This window comes from Pantherophis guttatus, chromosome 4, assembly GCF_059756535.1.
Source record: "Pantherophis guttatus breed Tessera chromosome 4, ASM5975653v1, whole genome shotgun sequence".
Taxonomy (NCBI): Eukaryota; Metazoa; Chordata; class Lepidosauria; order Squamata; family Colubridae; genus Pantherophis; species Pantherophis guttatus.
The window spans coordinates 64,432,921-64,452,559 of NC_142066.1; the positions used below are offsets into that span (position 1 = coordinate 64,432,921).

Genomic DNA, 19,639 nt, shown 5'->3' on the forward strand with positions numbered 1-19,639 from the left:
GATGAAAAATCTCAGGTCCCCTGGGTTGCTGCTGAATTTCACTCCCAGAGATGGGGTTTGGCGGTCCTGTCTGGCCCACACTCGTGGTGAGGCTGTAGCAGCTTGGGTAGCCACCGATTGGGATGTGCGACCTGGGGCTTGGATTTGGGCTCTCAGCAGTTCCCCTACTGCAGCAGCAGCTGTTGCTATCACTCCATCCCCTGCTTAATATCTTGGCACTGGAATGGCCTTGCCCCTCAGGGTCCCTACAGCTCTTGGACCTACTTTTCCCCAACTGGATCCCTGTGGGCCTTTTCCCTTTTCTGGGTCCCTTGAGCCTGACTTCCACCCCCTGTGCCCCACCCCTTCCTCCTTTCAAAAATCTTCGGGGCTGAGGAAGTTGGGATAGGGAAGGAGGACAGGGCACTCTATTGCTGGGTTGCATGTCACAATCATATAAGCAGCTCTAGTTTTCTAAGCAACTATTTTCAGGATTGCGCCGTACAGCCAGCAACAGAGCAACATGCTTTACAGCATGCATTTTTCAGGGAAGCACGCAAAATAGCACAATCCCAGAAGCAACCACTCAGAAAATGGCAGCTAATTCTAAGATTATGCCATGTCTTCCAGCAAGGGAGAGGCCTGTCCTCCTCCCCTCTCCTGGCCTCCTGAGTTTCAGAGATCTTTGAAAGATGAGAAGGAGAGTGTGTGGCCTAGTGGGATGGAAAGCAAGCCCAAGGCCTGAGGGGACCCAGTGGACGGATGGGGTATGAGAGATGCAGGGGCACTGTAATGTCCCTGCAGTCAAGTAAGGCAAACTATCATGGGAGTACTGCAGCAGCAGTAATTTTTGGACTAAGTCATAAGTAGTTTTGGGGGGTCACTGTAACTTCGAACTGTTGCTATGTAATCTATCGTAAATTGGAGTCTACCTATGTTTCCACATATTACTATTTATTTTATTTTATTTATTTATTTATTTATCTAATTTCTATACCGCCCTACTCCCGAAGGACTCAGGGCGGTGTACAGCCATGAAATAAAACACATAAATATACAAAATTTAAAATCGAATAAAAATGAATTAAATAAATTTGGCTGAATTAATACCCATAATTTAAAATACCCCTAATTTTAAAATACATTAAAAATTTAAAATTTACATTTAAAAGGGAGAAGGGGTGGGGCACAGGGGGTGGAAATCAGGCTCAAGGGACCCAGAAAAGGGAAAAGGCCCACAGGGATCCAGTTGGGGAAAAGTAGGTCCAAGAGCTGTAGGGACCCTGAGGGGCAAGGCCATTCCAGTGCCAAGATATTAAGCAGGAGATGGAGTGTAGCCAGAAGTAGGACAAAGACAGACTTTTTGCTTGTGGCTCCAATTAAATGAAATGCGCCTTATTCTCTCCCATCTGATATTTTGGAACATAGCAAAGATCCTTCTTTTTCAGTGGAGCCCAGGTAGCCATTAAAATAATTAGAATAGGACTTATGGTTCAGAATTCTTTGATAATTATGTTGTTTTTAAATTAAGGGCAACTTAACAACTATATGAATGGGCAATATTAGAATTATTTTAACCAAGTAATAATATTAAGTAATAATATCACACATACAGACACATGTGTATTTGTGTGTAAGCTATTGTGTATGTTTGTGTGTGCATGATATTGATGCAAGAGTGTACATGTACTGTTAATATTAAAATATAGTTGTATAATGAAGTAATATTATTATGAAAGTGACATTTTAGTGCAGGAAATGTCAAATGTCAAAGGTATGTCAAATATATGTTAGATCTTTAAAAGAAAGATTACATTTTAAAACATTTAAAACAACACCATAATGTACAATACATACATACACAGATGCACATATACATGCATATGTACATGTGTATGCCAATAACTCATGAAGTCAATAGTATCATAATTTATGAATTTGACAGATGAAGAGGACTTAATGTAGTAAATATCAATTAGTAAAATACTGCATTTTTCAGTGTGTAAGATGCACTCCCCCCCCAAAAGTGGGTAGAAATGTCTTTGCATCTTGTACAGCAAATGCTGCTGAAGCCCAGCCCACCTGCTGGCCCCTCTGCCTCCCAGCAATTTACCTCCTTGCAGCAAACAGCAAACAGCCTGGTCAGCTTCAGCACAGGCGATTTAGCACAAGCAGCTGATTGGCGGTTGGATCGGCCTCCCGGAATACTGCCTATCAGTTGTTCCAGGCTGCAGGGATTGTCGCCACCATCGCTGCCGCCGCCTATCACTGCCTCCGCACACCCCATTTTTGACCTTCACGTCTCGTTTTTGGCCTCTGCACGCCCCATTTTTTGCATCTGTGCATCCTGTTTTTGGCCCGTTCCACTATGGTCTATCCCCGCCGCCTGGGGTGTGTGGAAGCTGAAAACAAGACATGCTGAGACCGAAAATGGGGTGTGCGGAGGCCAGAAATGGGACGCACAAAGGCCGAAAAAGGGTCATACGGAAACGGCGATAGGCGGTAACAGCGATGGGCAGCGGTGATCTCTGCAGCCAATCCAACCGCCAATCAACTGCTTGTGCTAAATCAGGCTGTACTGAAGCTGACCAGGCTGTTTGCAGGGGCAGATTTTTTTCCCCTTGTTTTGCTCCCCAAAAGCTAGGTGTGTCTTATATTTCGGAGCGTCTATATACTCAATGTATATTCAACATAAGCTGCAAAAAGATAAACTGGGTAATTAAACCATATTTGAGAGAAACTACTTTGCTAAGTGTTATTGAAGAAAATTTTACATATTATCCAAATAAGAACCAAAAATAACCGGAAACCCAAAATAAAATTATATCTTATCAGTATCGTTACATAACTCAGTTTCAATTATTATTGCTCACCTGGAGAAATTATGTAAAAAAAATTTTTGAACTCATCCATCCAAACTTCTGCAAGTCGCCTATTATTTTTATTAATAATCTGTCCAGTGCCTCCTGGAAAAGTGTAAGGAGTGGCTTTTCGAAAAACATGTCCCACATGTGAACATGTCACGATTTCCAAAGTTCCTCCACATTGCCAAATCTGAAAATGCCAAAAAAACACTATTAAAAATCATTTTCAATAATATAGTTCCTATACAATTCAAAATAAATTATAGTTGTATATTAAAACCTGACCTGTAGAGACTGAATTTTCAGGTGCTCATTTTGTATCACTCCATTCTGGCATATGAACAAGGCTTATGTACGCCTTTAATAACACTGCAGAAACATTTGTGAAGGTCCTTCTGTTTCTACTGAAAAATATACCCAAACACATGGAATTTAAAAGGATATTTCTTACTCTGAATGAAATCTCTAGGTTTTCTCCTCCCCATATATCCATTCCAGCATCATATGTTCCAATTTCTTGAAAATAATCTCTGTCTATGGAAAAGAGGCCTCCTGCCATTGTAGGTGTCCTAAAACAAGAATAAAATTTTCTGAACTGAAATGTGATACTTATCAATGTTTAACAGTGCACTCAAATGGTGAGTGCCAATCAAAATGGAGATAAAACCGGGCCACTGAGAAACAAGGAGACATTGGCCTACTCCAGAGCTTTGTGGATATTCACTACAACGTTCTATTATTGTACAGCAGTGCTTCACAAACTTTTTTCATTACCCAAACTGGTTATCTGTAAGTCCTTTTTACCGCTTATCAGAGAGTCCTTATTTAAAGTCCTGGTGGTCACTGGATAATAGGTTTGTGTGTTGTTATCAAAGAAAAACCATTATTACCCAATTTGGGGTAATTAACCCAGGTTCAAGAAACACTACTGTACAGAGTAAAGAAAATAACTTTGATGGAGATTACTAAAGCAACAGAGTGAAACACTGCTTAAATTAAAATAATAGGGAAGCATTATGCAAATGACTCAAGACACAGACACACACACCTGTAATTCACATGAATGTAATACAGGGATGAGGGGAAGAATAATCAGATTTGCAAAATCTAAATAACTAATCTAAATAAATATATTTTTAGTCTATTGTGGAGTCTGCCTTGGAGGGTTGACAATTATCATCCAATTTGTATTACTCTAAAATTAAAGCATATTTATAATAACTATTGTATAATTAAAATTGTGTGTGTATTCACACACACACATAGAGATATATATTAAGATATATATAATTCTAATAGGATTAACCATTTTTCCCTCCTGGGTCTATTTAATTTAGTGGGAATGATTTATGAAGTTTTTATAAAAAGAAAAGGTAGCATAACAGCTAGATTCTGAGCTATTGGTAGATTACAATTACAGACTCCCTCTTCTTTTATTGATTGGACTATAATGACTATAATGACTCTAAAAATCAGAAAACAGCAAAATCCCCATTTTAAAAAAAGAAAAGATATTTTCTAGATAATTAAATATTTTCTAGATATTTATTAAGAATCATCAGCAAATTTTAAATGTGCTTTGAAATTCTTTGCCATTTATTGCAAGGATGAAGAATTAGAAAAAATTATGAAAAAACAAGTTTTGAATTCTCAAAATCAGAAAACCAAAATTATGAAATATGTTGGAATATTTTTTCAAGCTTCCAGTAGGAAAAATGCTTAAACGATATAATTCAGAAAATCAACTTCAGCAATGGAATTTTTTATTAATCATGGAGTGCTTTATCTATTTCTACTACCTTAAAGCTATTCTCTGCTAAAGAGTGCTCCCAGTTAGTTTCTAATAGTTGCTATAGGCAGTCCTCAACTTATGACCACAATTGGGATCAGAATTTCCATTGCTAAGCAAGGCGGTTGTTATTTATTTATCTATTAAAATTTATATGCTGCCCATCTAACTATTCAAAGAGACTCTGAGTGACTCAAGTGACTCTTGTTAAATGAACAGTGTCCGATTCTATGATTATTAATTTTTTTCCCATGGTTGCTTAGCGAATCATTGCAGCTTGATTTGCCATTGTTAACTTATGGTCGTTGCAATGTGCCCATGATGATATAACAATTTGGGCATTAGGCAGTTCACCTGGTTTAAGACCAACCATAGGATTACTACAACTGTCCCCATCATGCTATCTCAGCCAACTACTCTTAGCACATACAAAGCTGTTGTAGCCCTAGAGGCCCAAGCCTGCTCCTTACCCCAACGGGCCAAGGAGGCCTCAGCCAGTTATAGGGCCCAGCTGCATATATTGCTTCACTTACCTTTGTGTTTTATTGAATTGCTGACAAGCACACCCAGACAATGTGAGATGCAGCCTTTCTATAGAGGTCACCTTGCACCTGTCTTTAAGCAAGTTCATTTTTACAATTGTTCAAAAGTTCCTCATGCAATTTGGAGGAACCTTCCAAAAACTCTAATAATTGGCACCAGCTTGCAGAATGGTACCAGAGCCAGCCTCTGTGCCTCACCTCAGCTGGGCACATCTGCCAGCAGCTGCAGAAAAACATAAAGGTAAGTGGAGTACTTCATGGATACTGCTGGGCATTTAACCAGCTGAGGCTTCCTGGGCACGGTGAAGTGGGAAGCAAACCATCTCCTGGATGTACTGAGAAGAAAGAAAGCCTGGACCTTCTAGCCCATGGCAGGTTTCCACAGATTTAAGGGGGTGTGTGGGGAAGAGGCCCTGGCCACACACTGCCAGGCCTCTGCCAATCCCGTGAAAACCCCACACTCCATTTAACAACCTCTGTGATTCCTTAACAACCAGGAGAGCCAAGATTGCTGTTGTTAGCAAAAAGATCATGTTACATCTTGCTTAATGACTGCTTCACTCAATGACCAAAAAAAAAAAAAGTAGGCAAGAGATGACATTCTCCAACAGTTGATATTTGTTGACTGAGACAGAAACTTTCAGTGACAGGATACAAAAATCCTTACTGTTAACGTATTAACTATATCTAACAGCTCTATATTTAGAATTTTAGATTAGAGTATAATTGTTTAAGTTTTGGTTATGGATATAATTTTAGCTTTAAACCACACAATGATTCTCGGGTTTTTTATTATTTTTAATTCAGATTTTAGATTGTCTTAGCTTTTTTTTGCTCTTTCATTCATATGTATCTAATTCTTGGACTAGTCCCTAGAGTTTTCTTGGCATGATTTGGTTGCCATTGCCTCCTTCCTAAGGGGAGAGAAAGTGACTAGTCCAAAGTCACCCAACTGACTTTGTGCCTAAGAGGGGACTCATGGTTCTAGTCTAATGTCTTAACCATTATCCCAAACTGGCTTCTCCTTTTTATCTTAGTATTAAATATATTAGGATAGCATATGTTCAGGCACAAAAAATGGATCGTGCTTTAAGGTGCTACTGTTTTCTGTCTTTTTCTGTTTTCTGAATTTTTATGCTGATCTTTGACTGAAATAAATAGGATATTGATATTGAGCCAAGACATGTTAAGTTCAATTAGCTACAAACACACAGACTGGTCTGGTTCATGAAACAATTCATTTAGATTAAACTATAGAAAAATATAAGGATTATAAAGATGCTATGATGTTTTTTAACGTTCTCCAAATATTCAAGACTTGCTGTTCATGTTAGGAACAGTGCCTCTATAGATTGATTCTCACTATGCTATCTGATTAGGTACTATGCCTGATCTTTATTGCATGTTTATTTATTTAAAATATTAATAGGTGAACATTTAGGACAAAATTCTTCTCAATACACCTTTAATAAATAGTGTAAAACAAATCAATAAAATGCTCATAAGTCAAAAAGTTAAAAATCCCCCCTCCTTTCATTTTATTGTTGTGGGAACTATGTGTATGTTTAGTCTAACAAACAAAAGGACTAGATGTGAATTATAGAAGTCTTCCAATTCTTGAGGGCTGTCACAAAGAAGAAGAGGTCAACCTATTTTCCAAAATACCTGAGGGCAGGAAAAGAATAGGTAAAAGATTATTAAAGAGAGATCCAACCTGGAATTAAGGAGAAATGACAGTGAGAACAGTGGAACAACTCAGTGAAATGGCTTGCCTCCGGAAGTTGTGGGTGCTCCTTCACTGGATGTTTTCAAAGAGGATGGATCACTGGTGGATTTCTACCAGTTCAGCCCAGTTTGGGGCGAACTGGTAGTGGCAGCGGCGGGAGGCTCCGCCCACCTGCCCAGATGTCATCACGGATGCTCTACGAATGCGCAAAAGGTTCTGCGCATGCGCAGAAGCACCGTGCGCAGGTAAAGCACATGCACGCTTTCCCGGTTCCAAACCGGTAGCGAAGGTAAGTGGAACCCACTACTGGGATGGACTACCATTTGGCTGGTACAGGGTCTCCTGCTTTTAGAAGGGGTTTAGACTAGTAGATGTCAAAGATCCCTTCCAACGCTGTTATTCTATATTCTAATTTCAATGTATATTTCCTCCCCAAATTCTCTTGAAACTAATAAAATGCTCTGTCCTACAATCATAACCTATCATCTACCATTTGATTTCAATTTTTAATCATAAATAATCAAATCAATTATTGATTCATTTATTTTGGTTCAGTAATTATGGCACCAGACTAGAAATCAGAAGACTATGAGTTCTAGATCTGCCTTAAGCATGAAAGCTGGATGGGTGACTCTGAATCAGTCACTCGCTCTTAGCCCAACTGACTTGCTATTGTAGGGAGAATAAGAGGAAGGAGTATTAGTTATGTCCGCCATCTTGGAGTTATTTATAAAAATAATTAAGTTAAGATAAAATAAAAATAGACATGCTTTAAGCAAACTTTTTTTAAAATAAAAATCTGAATTCTTAGATATTCAAATGCTCAATCACTTTTTCTACACTCTAATTCCTACCCATTCACTTATGCAATTACAGACTAACGTTTTTCCCATATCACATTCAGTTTTTTTTTCTAGTTTTTCCAAACACATTCCTTATTCTTCTGATATTAGAGCACAATTTTCACCAATTGATTTTCTACTTCCATATTCATGGTGAAAAATTTAGATGATATCAATTACATTACAATATGTTTTAGTGTTTTCATTCATGGTAAGTCTGCATATATGAAAATATGTTCATTTTAACATGTTTTCAGTTTTATTCCACATTATTTTACTTTCATTCAAATCTATCACTTCTTTTCCCTTTTTCTTACCTTCACAAATGTTTAATTTGCCTATTTCACAATAATTCATTAATCACAGAGCCTTGTAATTATTTCTAACTCTCAAAGGAATATCCATCAAACTGAATATCCATTAAAGTATTCAGTTTAATCAAAAATCAGTTTTCTTTACCTAACTGGAAGAGTCCGATCACCTTTCCTTCTATCCATTTCTCTCTGAGGAACAGGATACCATCGGAAATTTAACTTCCAGTTGAATCCTCCATAAGTCATATCAGAGCCTGCCATATATTCAAATGTGTCATCACTGATTACATCAATGATAGGACAAACTACAGTTTTCCTAGAGAAATAAATGACATGGACTGTTATAGAAGAAAGATAATAACATTGCTATGTGTTAGTCACTATAGGGGAACAATTATGCAGCATATTATTAAATGACTTTGATCCTAATTTTTAAACATTGGAGACTAACTGTAATTATGATGTATCATTAGGGAGATCTGTATGTCACTAAATCATCTGGACACTTGTTCAGATTCAGAAGTAGAGGATGAAATATTAGAAAGATTATGTCCAGTTGACTTTAACAAAGTGTTCTAGCAAAATGTGAGATTCTTTGAAGCTCTACAGCTTTCAAAGTAAAATAGTAGCAAACTATAGCAATAATATTTGACGAACCCATATTAAAGTCTTATTCGCTTTTAAAAAAGCAACTATATTCAAAAAAAAAAAAATTGGGGAAAAGCAGGGATAGCTGAAATTATAGGAATTTCAATCCTTATACATACACAATTCATTTAAATATGGTTATATTCTGCTGCTTATTTTTGTCAAAACATGCTCTACTGAACAACAAAACCCTCAAAAGGAACTAATTTTAGTCATTGTTTTGAGAGATTATTATAAATAAATTAATAAATATTAATCTTTAACACATTTAAAAAAATAACTACCTATTAGCTTTAATCCGTGCTAACAGAGGCTCAAGCCAACCTACAGTGCATTCACAATGAGCATCTAAAAAGGTAATGACTTGGCCTTTAGAGGCAGCAGCTCCTTTCAATCTGGCTCTGATGAGTCCAGAACGCTGCTCCATTCGAATCACATACACTGGTATTCGTAATTTTTTCACATAGTTCTCCAATGGTCTCTTCAAGAAGTCTGAAAAACAGTGTCAAACAAAAAGTGACTTAAATGTTTCTTGCATATAAACCCTTACTAGTATTTGTCAAATTTGTAAATTGACTTTGGTCTAAGCCACTTTTCAATTTGATCAGTGACAAGACAATTCAGGAGAGTTGTCCTTCCGTTTTTTTGGCAATTCTTTCTGAAGAAACAGAAAGTTTGACTTACCATGAAGTTTCTTTCTGTGTGCAGAATATGGACATGACATAGTTAACAAGAAGGTAGAGCCAACAGACAAAAGCTTACTATTCTACCCTCATATAAGAAATCCCCACTGGCAGATTTTAATTTGATTTCAGCTATGAAAAAAATAACCACAAATCCAGCAACAAGCTAGAGCAAATAGTAAATTAGAAAATGGGAGACAGAAGTAATACAATGGATATGGAAAGAGGGAGAGCTTCTGTTAGAAATTGCAACTTGATGGTGTGTCCCAGTTTTTGGTCTGGCAGCAATTCTTCACGGTTCTACACATAGAGCTGGTTTCTAAATCTGAAGAAACTTCCCTGGGGAAGGGAAAGTTCTTGAAATTGATTTTTTTTGTTCCATGGATGGCTGGATGCTCTCGAAGAGCTTCTTGAAGAAATAATCAGGTAGTCTCTGGCTGAGGAGCGGGGGGAGAACGGGTCAACCAAGAACCAAATTCACCATTGAAGAACCAGCCATTTAAAATAAAAAGAGCTCCTCTTGGCTGCAGCTTGCTTTCTCCTTTTTGTTGAAAAATCATCATTTCTGAATGTCCCTGATTTTAAGATGGCAAGGAGAGGAAAGAGTTACTCTAATCAAGCTAGAGTAAGGAAGCTGGAAACTACTTTGGAAACTAGTTCAGAAATTTTAAATCTAGAGGATTTAAATCTTAAGATGACTATGCTGAACTTTTTTAGTTTTTTAACAAAGACTGTTTAAATGATGCTTTGAGTCTGTTGTGAGGAGGAGGAAAAGAAAAAGTTACTTGTATCTGATTCAAGAAGCTGTTTGACTGTAATAGGATACTTGACTACATGAGAATCTGAACTTTACCGGAAACCTATATTGTAGTGGTGCTGTTTGACCACACCGGGGAGCCAAAGACCATAATAGTACTAATAGTACTAAATTAAATGGAATTAATGTTATTAGTCTTTAAATTATAGTTATATTTTGGGATTATGGTGACATGGAAAAGAGCAGAGAGAAAATATAAGGAAAGCTTGAATCTCTAAGAGCTATTTTAGAAGAATACACAAGTAAAACAAATGAAGCAATCTAGGCAATAGGAGCAAAGTTTGAATTAAAAATTTATATACTTTCAAAGGAACTCCGTGAGGAGATACATAACTGCAGATGTTAAACAGATAAAAGAGAAGAGTAGATTTTCTGGAGCATATATCAGACAAGAAAGATATCCAGTATGAAGGTAACTTGGACAAGAGGGTTCTCCTAGAACTACAGCTCAAGCAACTCCGGTTAAGATTTTGAGCAATTCCCAAATTGTCTGGAGAGGATATTAGATGAAGAACAATTAAATCTTTGGCTCAATTAATTAATTGGGAAGAAAATTGAAATTAATTGAAATTAAATCTTGAAATGGATAAAATATGCAGAGAAAATCCAGATTTGCCACACAAGAAAATTACCAAGAGATATTTTAGTCTACTTTGTAAGTAGAGATTATGTTTTGTATTGTCATTTCAAATCTAAATTAAGAATGGAAAATGTGGATATCATTGCTTTGAAGGAATCCTTGTCAGAATTCTGAGAAAAAGAAAACCTATTCCTTTCTCACAGATATTCTAAAGAGAAAAATTCCATTTCACTGGGACAAACTTGAAGGAGTAATATTTACTTACCAAAAACAAAGATTTAGATTGAATTATAAAGAAAGCCAAGGATTTCTTGATTAAATATAAATTAACTATGGACACTGCTGAAGAAATGCATACAGATAAGCTATTAGAGGTAGATCAAACTCAAAAATCTGATATGGAAAAGGAAGAGGCGGTAGAGATAGCTACACAAGCATTTGCTATGTTATCTAAAGATAGAGAATAAGTACTGTATATAACATGGAATATTAATGGGGCAAATATCCCATCCAAGTGTAAAATAATATTTCACTATCTGAGGAAATTGTATCTTGGTACAATTTATCTTCAGAAACATGTATCAACATGCAAGATAAGAAATATTTAATAAATAAAAATTAGGGGAGGAATTTATATCAATTGGTTTAAAAAAGATTTGAGTCATTTTATATATAAAAACCCCAATTTTAACTCAAGTTAATATTATCAGATGAGTACAGTAAATTGTAGCTTAATAGAGCTTAATGGAATAAAATCAATAGTAGTTGGACTTTATGTGCCAAATGATGATAAGAGTAAACTTTTTGAATATTTTATACATCAACTATTACTTTTTTCTTATGAAAAATGGCTTATTTTCAGGACCTGGAATGGAATGATTTCTCCAATCTTGAATAGAACATCTACTAAGGGATTAAACCTTCTCAGGGTAAATTACCAAAAACTTTCTTCAGGATAATGGAGAATTTAGCATTGATAGATTCGTGGAAGCAAAGAAATGGCTCTTCTAGATTTTTTTTTTCCCCAGAACTACATAAATCTTTTTCAAGAATCTGTATGATTTATACTATAGTTAGAGGTAAGCAAATTTTTCTTTTGTGAATAGTACTGATTACATTCATATGCAATAAATTATACATACTGGAGGTGAAACAAATTCCTTGTTGCACGTTAGAGCAGGGGTCCCCAACCCCCGGGCTGCAGCCCACTTGAGCCTTTCGGAAGTGGGTCGTGGTGGTACGCATTCCCACTCAGGCAAGCAGTGGGTGAGTGTGTGCGTGCTCCATTTATGTGAACAGTGGGCACGTCTCTCACTTGCGCAAATGGAGCTGACTGCATGGTTGCTTGCCACACGCGCAAAACCATCCCCTCTCCCCTGCCAGACGGCAAAGCCAAAAAGGTTGGGGAATGCTGTAAAGGATAATGCATCCTGCCCCAAAATCAAGATAAATAAAGCTGGAAAAAAATCACTTGCAGTGATTTTTATTTAAAGTTTTTTATTTAATGTTGAAAGCATCAGAAAAAGACTCCAAGTCCTATTAATTCTTTCAAAAACTGGCAGTTAAGATTTTAGAAAAATTGTGGTCTGTATGTAAACTGTCTAAATAGTTACTGTATAAATACCTCCAAATGATATATAGGAATGAGCAGACCAAAACACTGCCAAGCCAAAATACAAGATACAAGAGACCATTGCTTACCACTTATCACTGCTGCTAAAGGAATGCACAATAATTACAAAGTCTAAGATTTCATGTACTTTTTCCAACCAAGAGGAAAAGATTTTCCTAAATGTTTTCAATAAAGACATAACACAGTACAGTATTTTGAGCACAATTTAAGATAGTTTTTATCTGTTAATAGGACTTAGATCTAGCTTTACTTACATTGTAGGTCATTATATTGCATTGGTTTAACACACTTAAGCACACACGCACCCCATGCACAATTTCCATTCTTTTCTCTCTCCAGAATGCGCTTTTCCCACAGATCTGCATGGTCCTGAGCGGTAGCATGCTTTCACACTGCAGCTTTGCCATTTCCAATACCTCCTTTTTATAAGTATGGCCCTGTCCCCTTTTGCACGACCTGTCAGAACCACGGCTTTGGAGCAACCCAATTGGTTTGAAAGTACAGCCCCTTAAAAAAATCTTGTGGAGCAGCCGCGGGGCTTTAAAAAAAATCTTGCATCACATGCTGCCCCCCATAGCCCGTTCGTCCTGCGCCTGCCAATCGCACACTACCCCCGCAGCACCTTCTGCTTCTGCCCGCCACCCAATTGGATGGGGGCTATTTGTTCCGTGCAGCAAAATGCTCAGGTCAAACTGTGCCTGAACAAATGGGCAGGGACTAAGAGCAGGAGGCAGAGGGCCAGGGAACCACTGGCAGTGGACAATTTATTTATTTATTCATTCATTCATTCATTCAATTTATATGCCACCCCTCTCCGAAGACCCAGGGTGGACAATGGCTGGGGAGAGCCAGCACAGGAGGAAAGCTGGTTTTGAATCAACTGAGGTAGGTGGCTGGGGCGAAGTGGATGCAGCCAAGGATTGGTGCCTAAACATCCTAGAACTGGATCACAGAAGTACATCAGAGTTAGACTGTTCAACAAGAAACACTGATAATGTTTCACAGAGGTTTGATAATTGTAGGAAATGGCAACCATATACTGTAATTAGTTTTCTTTTATGGGATACTTCTCTTCTATCCATCAAATGAAATTTAAATCATTTCTGCACACATGATATAGTTATTTAGTTACATGATTATTATAAGATAGATGAGAAAATCTTCTAAGAATTTTTGAACATATATAGAATAGTGGGAAATAATGGAATTGTCATTGGAACTGATATAGTAAGCTGGAACTGATTTAATAGTCTTCTGTCAGGCAACTGGAGAATATGTGCAGTATCATCTATCTTTTGAAAAACATATCTTAGCTACTAAGACATATTTTAGATCCAATCATGGTATAGCAATTTCCTACTAGCAATTTGTAGCATCTTCAGGAATCATCCCTTGCCAAAGTAACAGCAATGGGGACAAGCCTTAAACCATTTCAGCTAAGTATTGCTATAAAGAAACAATAAGCGATTAGTGGGAAATGGCCTCAGACAAACCAACTCATTGGCTGAATCTATTTAATGATGTCTACTCATTATTGTCAAATGATCCAACAGAAAAAGCATTATGAACTCAGCTTCTTAGTTTATAGATTACATTATTTGTTGCATAATCATTGGTTTAACAATCTTCTCTATGGGAGGTTTCTCTGCAAGAAAATGTCTTGCAGAATTGTAACAATCAAATAATGGATTAATTGCATTCAGGCTCAGAAGCTGAGACAAAGTAGGTGAAAGATGGACATTGTATTGGTATTAATCAGGAACTAAGGTAGGATACATGTCCTCTTTCTTTCATCACTATAATAATTATCCAATATTTTCTCATCTATCTTATAACACTAATGTAACTAAATAAATATATCATGTATGGAAATGATTTAACTGTCCTTATCCAACACTCGTAAGCATATTCTGATAATGAAAGCAAATTATACCTATACAAAAAATATAACTGATTCCTGCTGATGGAGAGAAGAGAAACATTCCAAAAACGAAATTAATTGGTCTAACAGTTTGAATCCCAACATTGTGGGTCAGGCTGAACTCTCATCATTCATCTCAGCTTGTCCACCTAACAGTTCGAAAGCATGTTCTATGCGAGTAGATAAATAGGTACAACTTTAGTGGAAAGACGAGTTGGTGCTCCGTGCAAGAAGTCAGATTCCCACTGGTTCTGAACTTTCTCCATTGCAGTGCCCATTTATGAGGTGGCTCAAGGAAGCGAGGGGACCTTGGATGATACTGCAGGAAAAGCCACTCATCTTTCTTTCTCATGCGAAGCCAGTAGCACACCTTGGGAAGCCTGTTAGCATGTCCTACAGCAGAGCTGGTAAATTGGCAGCCAAACTACTATTCTGAAATAATATTGTGGTCTCCTGGCTAATGTAACAACGGCATACGCTAATACTAATAATAAAAAGAAAACTTGTTTTCTTCTTTTACATCATCATTCCCAACAAATTGAAAATTACTAGAAAATCTTGATTTGGCAGACCCAGGAACATTTTAGGGATGTAATAAACCTTTATTTATTACACTGCATCTAGTGCTTTGTTTTACCGGTAGAATAAACGGTGTCAGCTGGATCGCCAGCATGCGGTTTAGAATTTGCTTGCTCTTGGCTGCCATAAAAATGGGGAGGGAGGTTGGCATTTGGAATGGGGAAATGAGCTGGTGTGAAATGTTGAGAATTGGAAAGAAGGTTTGCACCGAATCAGTTTATGTTTGCCATTGGTTTATTTATCAACAGTTGAAAGAAAGATTTAAATTGGATAAAAAGTGCTGTGGATTTGACTTGGTTAAAAATGAATTCGAAATTTTACTGTGTGGAAATGATGAACATATCGCTAAGATTTATAAAATGTTATTGCAATTGAATTTGGAAAATGAACATGTAAACATTGTATGATTCAGTGGGCAAGGAATTTTGGATATAATATGATACTTGAACAATGGGAAAATATGTGGATGAAGGGTTTAAAATTTACATTAAATTATAATTCAAAACAAATTTTTTATAAGATGATGTGTTGCTGGTATTTAACACCAGGTAAATTATCTAAAATGTATAAAAGTATGTCAAATGAATGTTGGAAGTGTAAAAGTAAAGAAGGGAGTTTTTATCATCTATAGTGGATAAATCATCTATATGTGATAAAGCAAAAAAAAAAACTTTGGAGTATGATTCATATTTTAATACAGAAAATTTTGAAAATGAAGATAAAGATGAAACCAAAAATTTTCCTTTTGGCCTAATGGAAAAAGACTTGGAGACCCGCTTAGCCCTTTTCTGGAGGAGGTGGAAATGGGGGTGGGGATGGTGTTGTCTTCGTTATTCCAAGGCCAGGCTGTTTGGGCCAGCCGATTCTTGTTGTGCCACAGCGGCTTGTAAAGCTCGAGCTGAGCCTGCGGGCTGCCAGGTCTGGAGCCGGCAGTAGCTTTTTCCTGCCCCTGGACAGCCTGGACAGGTCTGGAGCTCGGCTGGGGAGACAGGGAAGCCCCAAAAGCAGATCTTTCCCCCACCCCTTTGTACCCAGAGGAGCCGGTTCTTGTGCTGCCAGAAGCAGCAAGTGGGGGCTTCAATCCCTGCCCCTGGACAGTCTGCTCAGGTGGGGAGAAGGGAAGCTCCGAAAGCAGATCTTTCCCCCACCCCTTGTACCCAACGGAGCCGGTCACTGCGCTGCCAGAAGCAGCAAGTGGGGGCTTCAATCCCTGCCCCTGGACAGCCTGCTCAGCTGGGGAGAAGGGAAGCCCCGAAAGCAGATCTTTCCCCCACCCCTTTGTACCCAGCGGAGTCGGTTCTTGCGCTGCCAGAAGCAGCAAGTGGGGGCTTCAATCCCTGCCCCTGGACAGTCTGCTCAGGTGGGGAGAAGAGAAGCTCCGAAAGTAGATCTTTCTCCCACCCCCTTGTACCCAGCGGAGCCGCTCATTGTGCTGCCAGAAGCAGCAAATGGTGGCTTCAATCCCTACTCCCGAAAGCCCAAAACAAGTCGCGGTAGGGAGGGCATGAAGCGCATGTGGGGGACTGTGCATGCGCAATGTAGAACATATGCATGGGGGAGTGTGCGCAATGTGGGGCGCATGCATGGGGTGTCACGTGTGCATGCACATGCGTGGGGGGTCGCATTGCATTATGGGTGCTGGCATGCGCGGGCGTTATCACGCGCACACACACACACTTTCGGCACGCAACGACAAAAAGGTTTGCCATCACTGGTATAGGGTCTCCTGCTTGAGCAAGGGGTTAGACTAGAAGGTCCCTTCCAGCTCTATTCTATTCTAAATTCTAGGTGTGGATTATTGTGTGTGATGTCTCCCCTTATCTTGAGGGAATACTTGTTTCTTTGATGGAGCCAAGACATGCTCATCTAAGTGTTAAGATTGTATATTTATTCTGAAGCTTGCTGGCAGTTCAGACAGCTGTTAAAGGGGAATGGGGCCAAATCAAAGGCTTTTAACTTCCAGCATTCTTTTCTATGTTCTTTTCTATTTAAATTTTACCATTTTTCTAACAAAATAATGTGTGTAAATTCATACTCAAAGAACAATCCTCACATTCTATATTCTCCCCCTTGATCTCTTTCAGACATTCCTTATGCTTCAGAGCAATTGCTTTAGTAAACAGATGAATGTTGATTCACTGTGTCAGGTCTGCCTACATTCAAATCCTAAGAAAGAAAAGCCCCAACTCCATTGATTTAGAGAAGAGATATTTTTACTAAGAATGAGCTGATAGTAGCAAAAGCAAGGGAAGATTGTGCAGGAAAAACCTGCACAAAAGTTACAGATTGAAAGTTGGGCGTGGCAGGGTGGGCATGGCCAGCTTGACATCACTCATGTCAGGGGTGCCTATGGTGGCCCAAGTGCTCTGCCAGTGAAAATGGGCTCCCGAGCTCCGTTTTCAGCTGTGATGGCTTCCTGCAGCACCCGCGGCCCACCCGGGCTCCATTTTCACTGGCAGAGGCACCACGGGCCAGTCCTTTGTTGTTTCCATAGTTATTACATTCAATCAACTTATATATTTCTAATAATGATACACATTTATATTAAATTGTAGTCTGTCATTATTCAATTATTCCATGCTTCCTCTTGTTATTGTTTTTATTTTATTATATAAAAGTGTATATACTGATATTCCCTTCTCTTATTTCTATCTCTTATTCTAACTTTTAATCATGTCACCCTTTATTAAAAGACATTTTTTTTCTATCCTACATAACTTCTACTTATGTCACCTACCTAAAAAAAGAAAAGAGAGAGAAAAGGAAAAGCAAATCATCTATCCATCGTCTCTTGCCCGCTTCAATACTTTAATTGCTATACTTTTTTTGGCTTGCCTCCCATATTCCTCTCTTTATCTCTGTCTGCATCTGTTTCTTGGCTATTCAATCTAGGTATTTCTCCCGCCTCTACCCTCTTCTACTGCCTAGTTTCGGAATTTATACCCAGGCCCTTATTTCCCTTTCAAAAGTATCTTCTAACTCTCTTAATATATTTCCCCCCCGATTTAATTCATCAGTCACTGTTATTTTCATTGTTGTCTCCTCTTTGTCTTCTTCTTCCTCCATTTCTTCTGTTGACTCCTCCCTTTCCTGGGCGACTTGGTCTTTACTCATCATCCCTCATATGGTATTTTCCATTATTTCTGTAATCTCCTTAAATCCTTTCTCCATGATCTCTTTTGTGTTTTGAAAAAGTAATGCCATCTACTTCAAAATTCCACTCATTTCTTCCTTACAAAGCATCTTATTTTGTTTTTAAAAGTTCAATTTTTGTCCAGCAGTCCAGGAACTATTTATTCAGTCCTTACGTTGCCCTTCAAGGAGTGTATTAATCCCAATTCTTTATATCCCCTAGGTCAGTGGTTCTCAACCTATGGGTCGGGACCCCTTTGGGGGTCGAATGACCCTTTCACAGGGGTCACCTAAGACCATCGGAAAACAAATATTTTCAAAGGTTTTAGGAATAATTTTATTGTTGGGGGTCACCACAACATGAGGAACTGTATTAAAGTGTCGCAGCATAAGGAAAGTTGAGAACCACTGCCCTAGGTAAACAATCAGTTCCATTTAAATAGTCCCAGCGGTTATCAAAAGCCTCTTTGCTTCCCCTTTACAGGTTCAATCTTCTAGCATTCAGGGGTCCCTTTAATTAAATAGCTTCCTTATTTTCATATTTGAGTCTCCAGTAATCATGGGGTAGTTAAGAATAATCCAATAAATATTTTCACAGTCCTTCATATAGGTATTCACAGATATGTAATGTTTCCTTTTGTCAGCAGATGGCACTCCCAATTTAGGTTTCAGTATTGCCACTAGTCAATTGTCAGTTTAGTTGTAAATCAATTATTAAAGCAGAATAAATTTTGTAAGTAAATAATTCCAGCATTTTAAAATGCCTTCCCAGTACCACGTCTTCCCAGTTTAAGAGTCCAATTTTCTGTATATTTCAAAATTTATTATTTTTCTCTCTTGTGCCTTTCCCTTCCAGTCTGGTAACCAGTCTCAGAATGGATGCCACTTTAAGAAATAATTCTGAGCAAATAGTTCTAATTATTCCTTGGGGTTAAATTTAGGGCAAAAAGAAATCCTCTCCCCCAGTTCCAGCACTGTTCACCTGCTTCACTCCAGCACCAGTCTTAGTTGTTCCTCAGTTGTCCCAGCTTTGTGGCAGCAAGCTTTAGGCTGCCTCTTCTTCTTCCAGTGGCTGAGGGAGGAAAAACACCTGGGGTTGGTCAGGAGAGCTACGACTCTCCTCAACCTCACAGGGCGCCTCTCTTTGCTTCAGCATCCCTAGAGGGCGGCTTTGGCTCTTCTTGGAGCCCACAAACAGAGAGAAGTCAGCACAGGGAATGCAGAGATCCGTTTCCTGTGTGGCGACATCAACCGGAAGTCCCCCACAGCAAATCAGACTTGATGGAGTATTGTTGGAGTTGCAACAAAAAGTTAAGAACTGGGCTCTAAAATTATTCTCTGATTCCTTTTGAAATTATTCCATTTTGATATAAATGAATGAAGACCTAAACAAGAATCTGTTCGGATATCTGGGGTAAGATAAATAAGATTAGGATATATTTAAATCCCAAGATTGACAGATATTCTGAGCAGCCTTCACACATTTATTTGACAATGTGATTTTTTTGAACAATGAGTACATTTCTTTGGCAAAATGTTCTGTGAGATTTTCACTGTGCAAACTGCAATTATTTGTTGAGAAAAGCAGGT

At 38.2% G+C, this 19,639-nt stretch overlaps 1 protein-coding gene across 5 annotated transcripts in view; it reads right to left on the reverse strand.

The window, feature by feature from the left end:
* The window catches only part of GALNT1 (polypeptide N-acetylgalactosaminyltransferase 1), a 72,618-nt gene that overhangs the window by 16,047 nt on the left and 36,932 nt on the right, over positions 1–19,639 (reverse strand). For all 5 annotated transcript variants that reach the window (XM_034416325.3, XM_087894030.1, XM_034416326.3 and 2 more), the window contains 4 exons: positions 8,989–9,196; positions 8,202–8,372; positions 3,295–3,412; positions 2,853–3,033 (listed from right to left, as the gene is read on the reverse strand). In XM_034416325.3, coding sequence (XP_034272216.1) covers positions 2,853–3,033; positions 3,295–3,412; positions 8,202–8,372; positions 8,989–9,196 — 678 coding nt within the window. The remainder of the gene's footprint in view (positions 1–2,852; positions 3,034–3,294; positions 3,413–8,201; positions 8,373–8,988; positions 9,197–19,639) is intronic.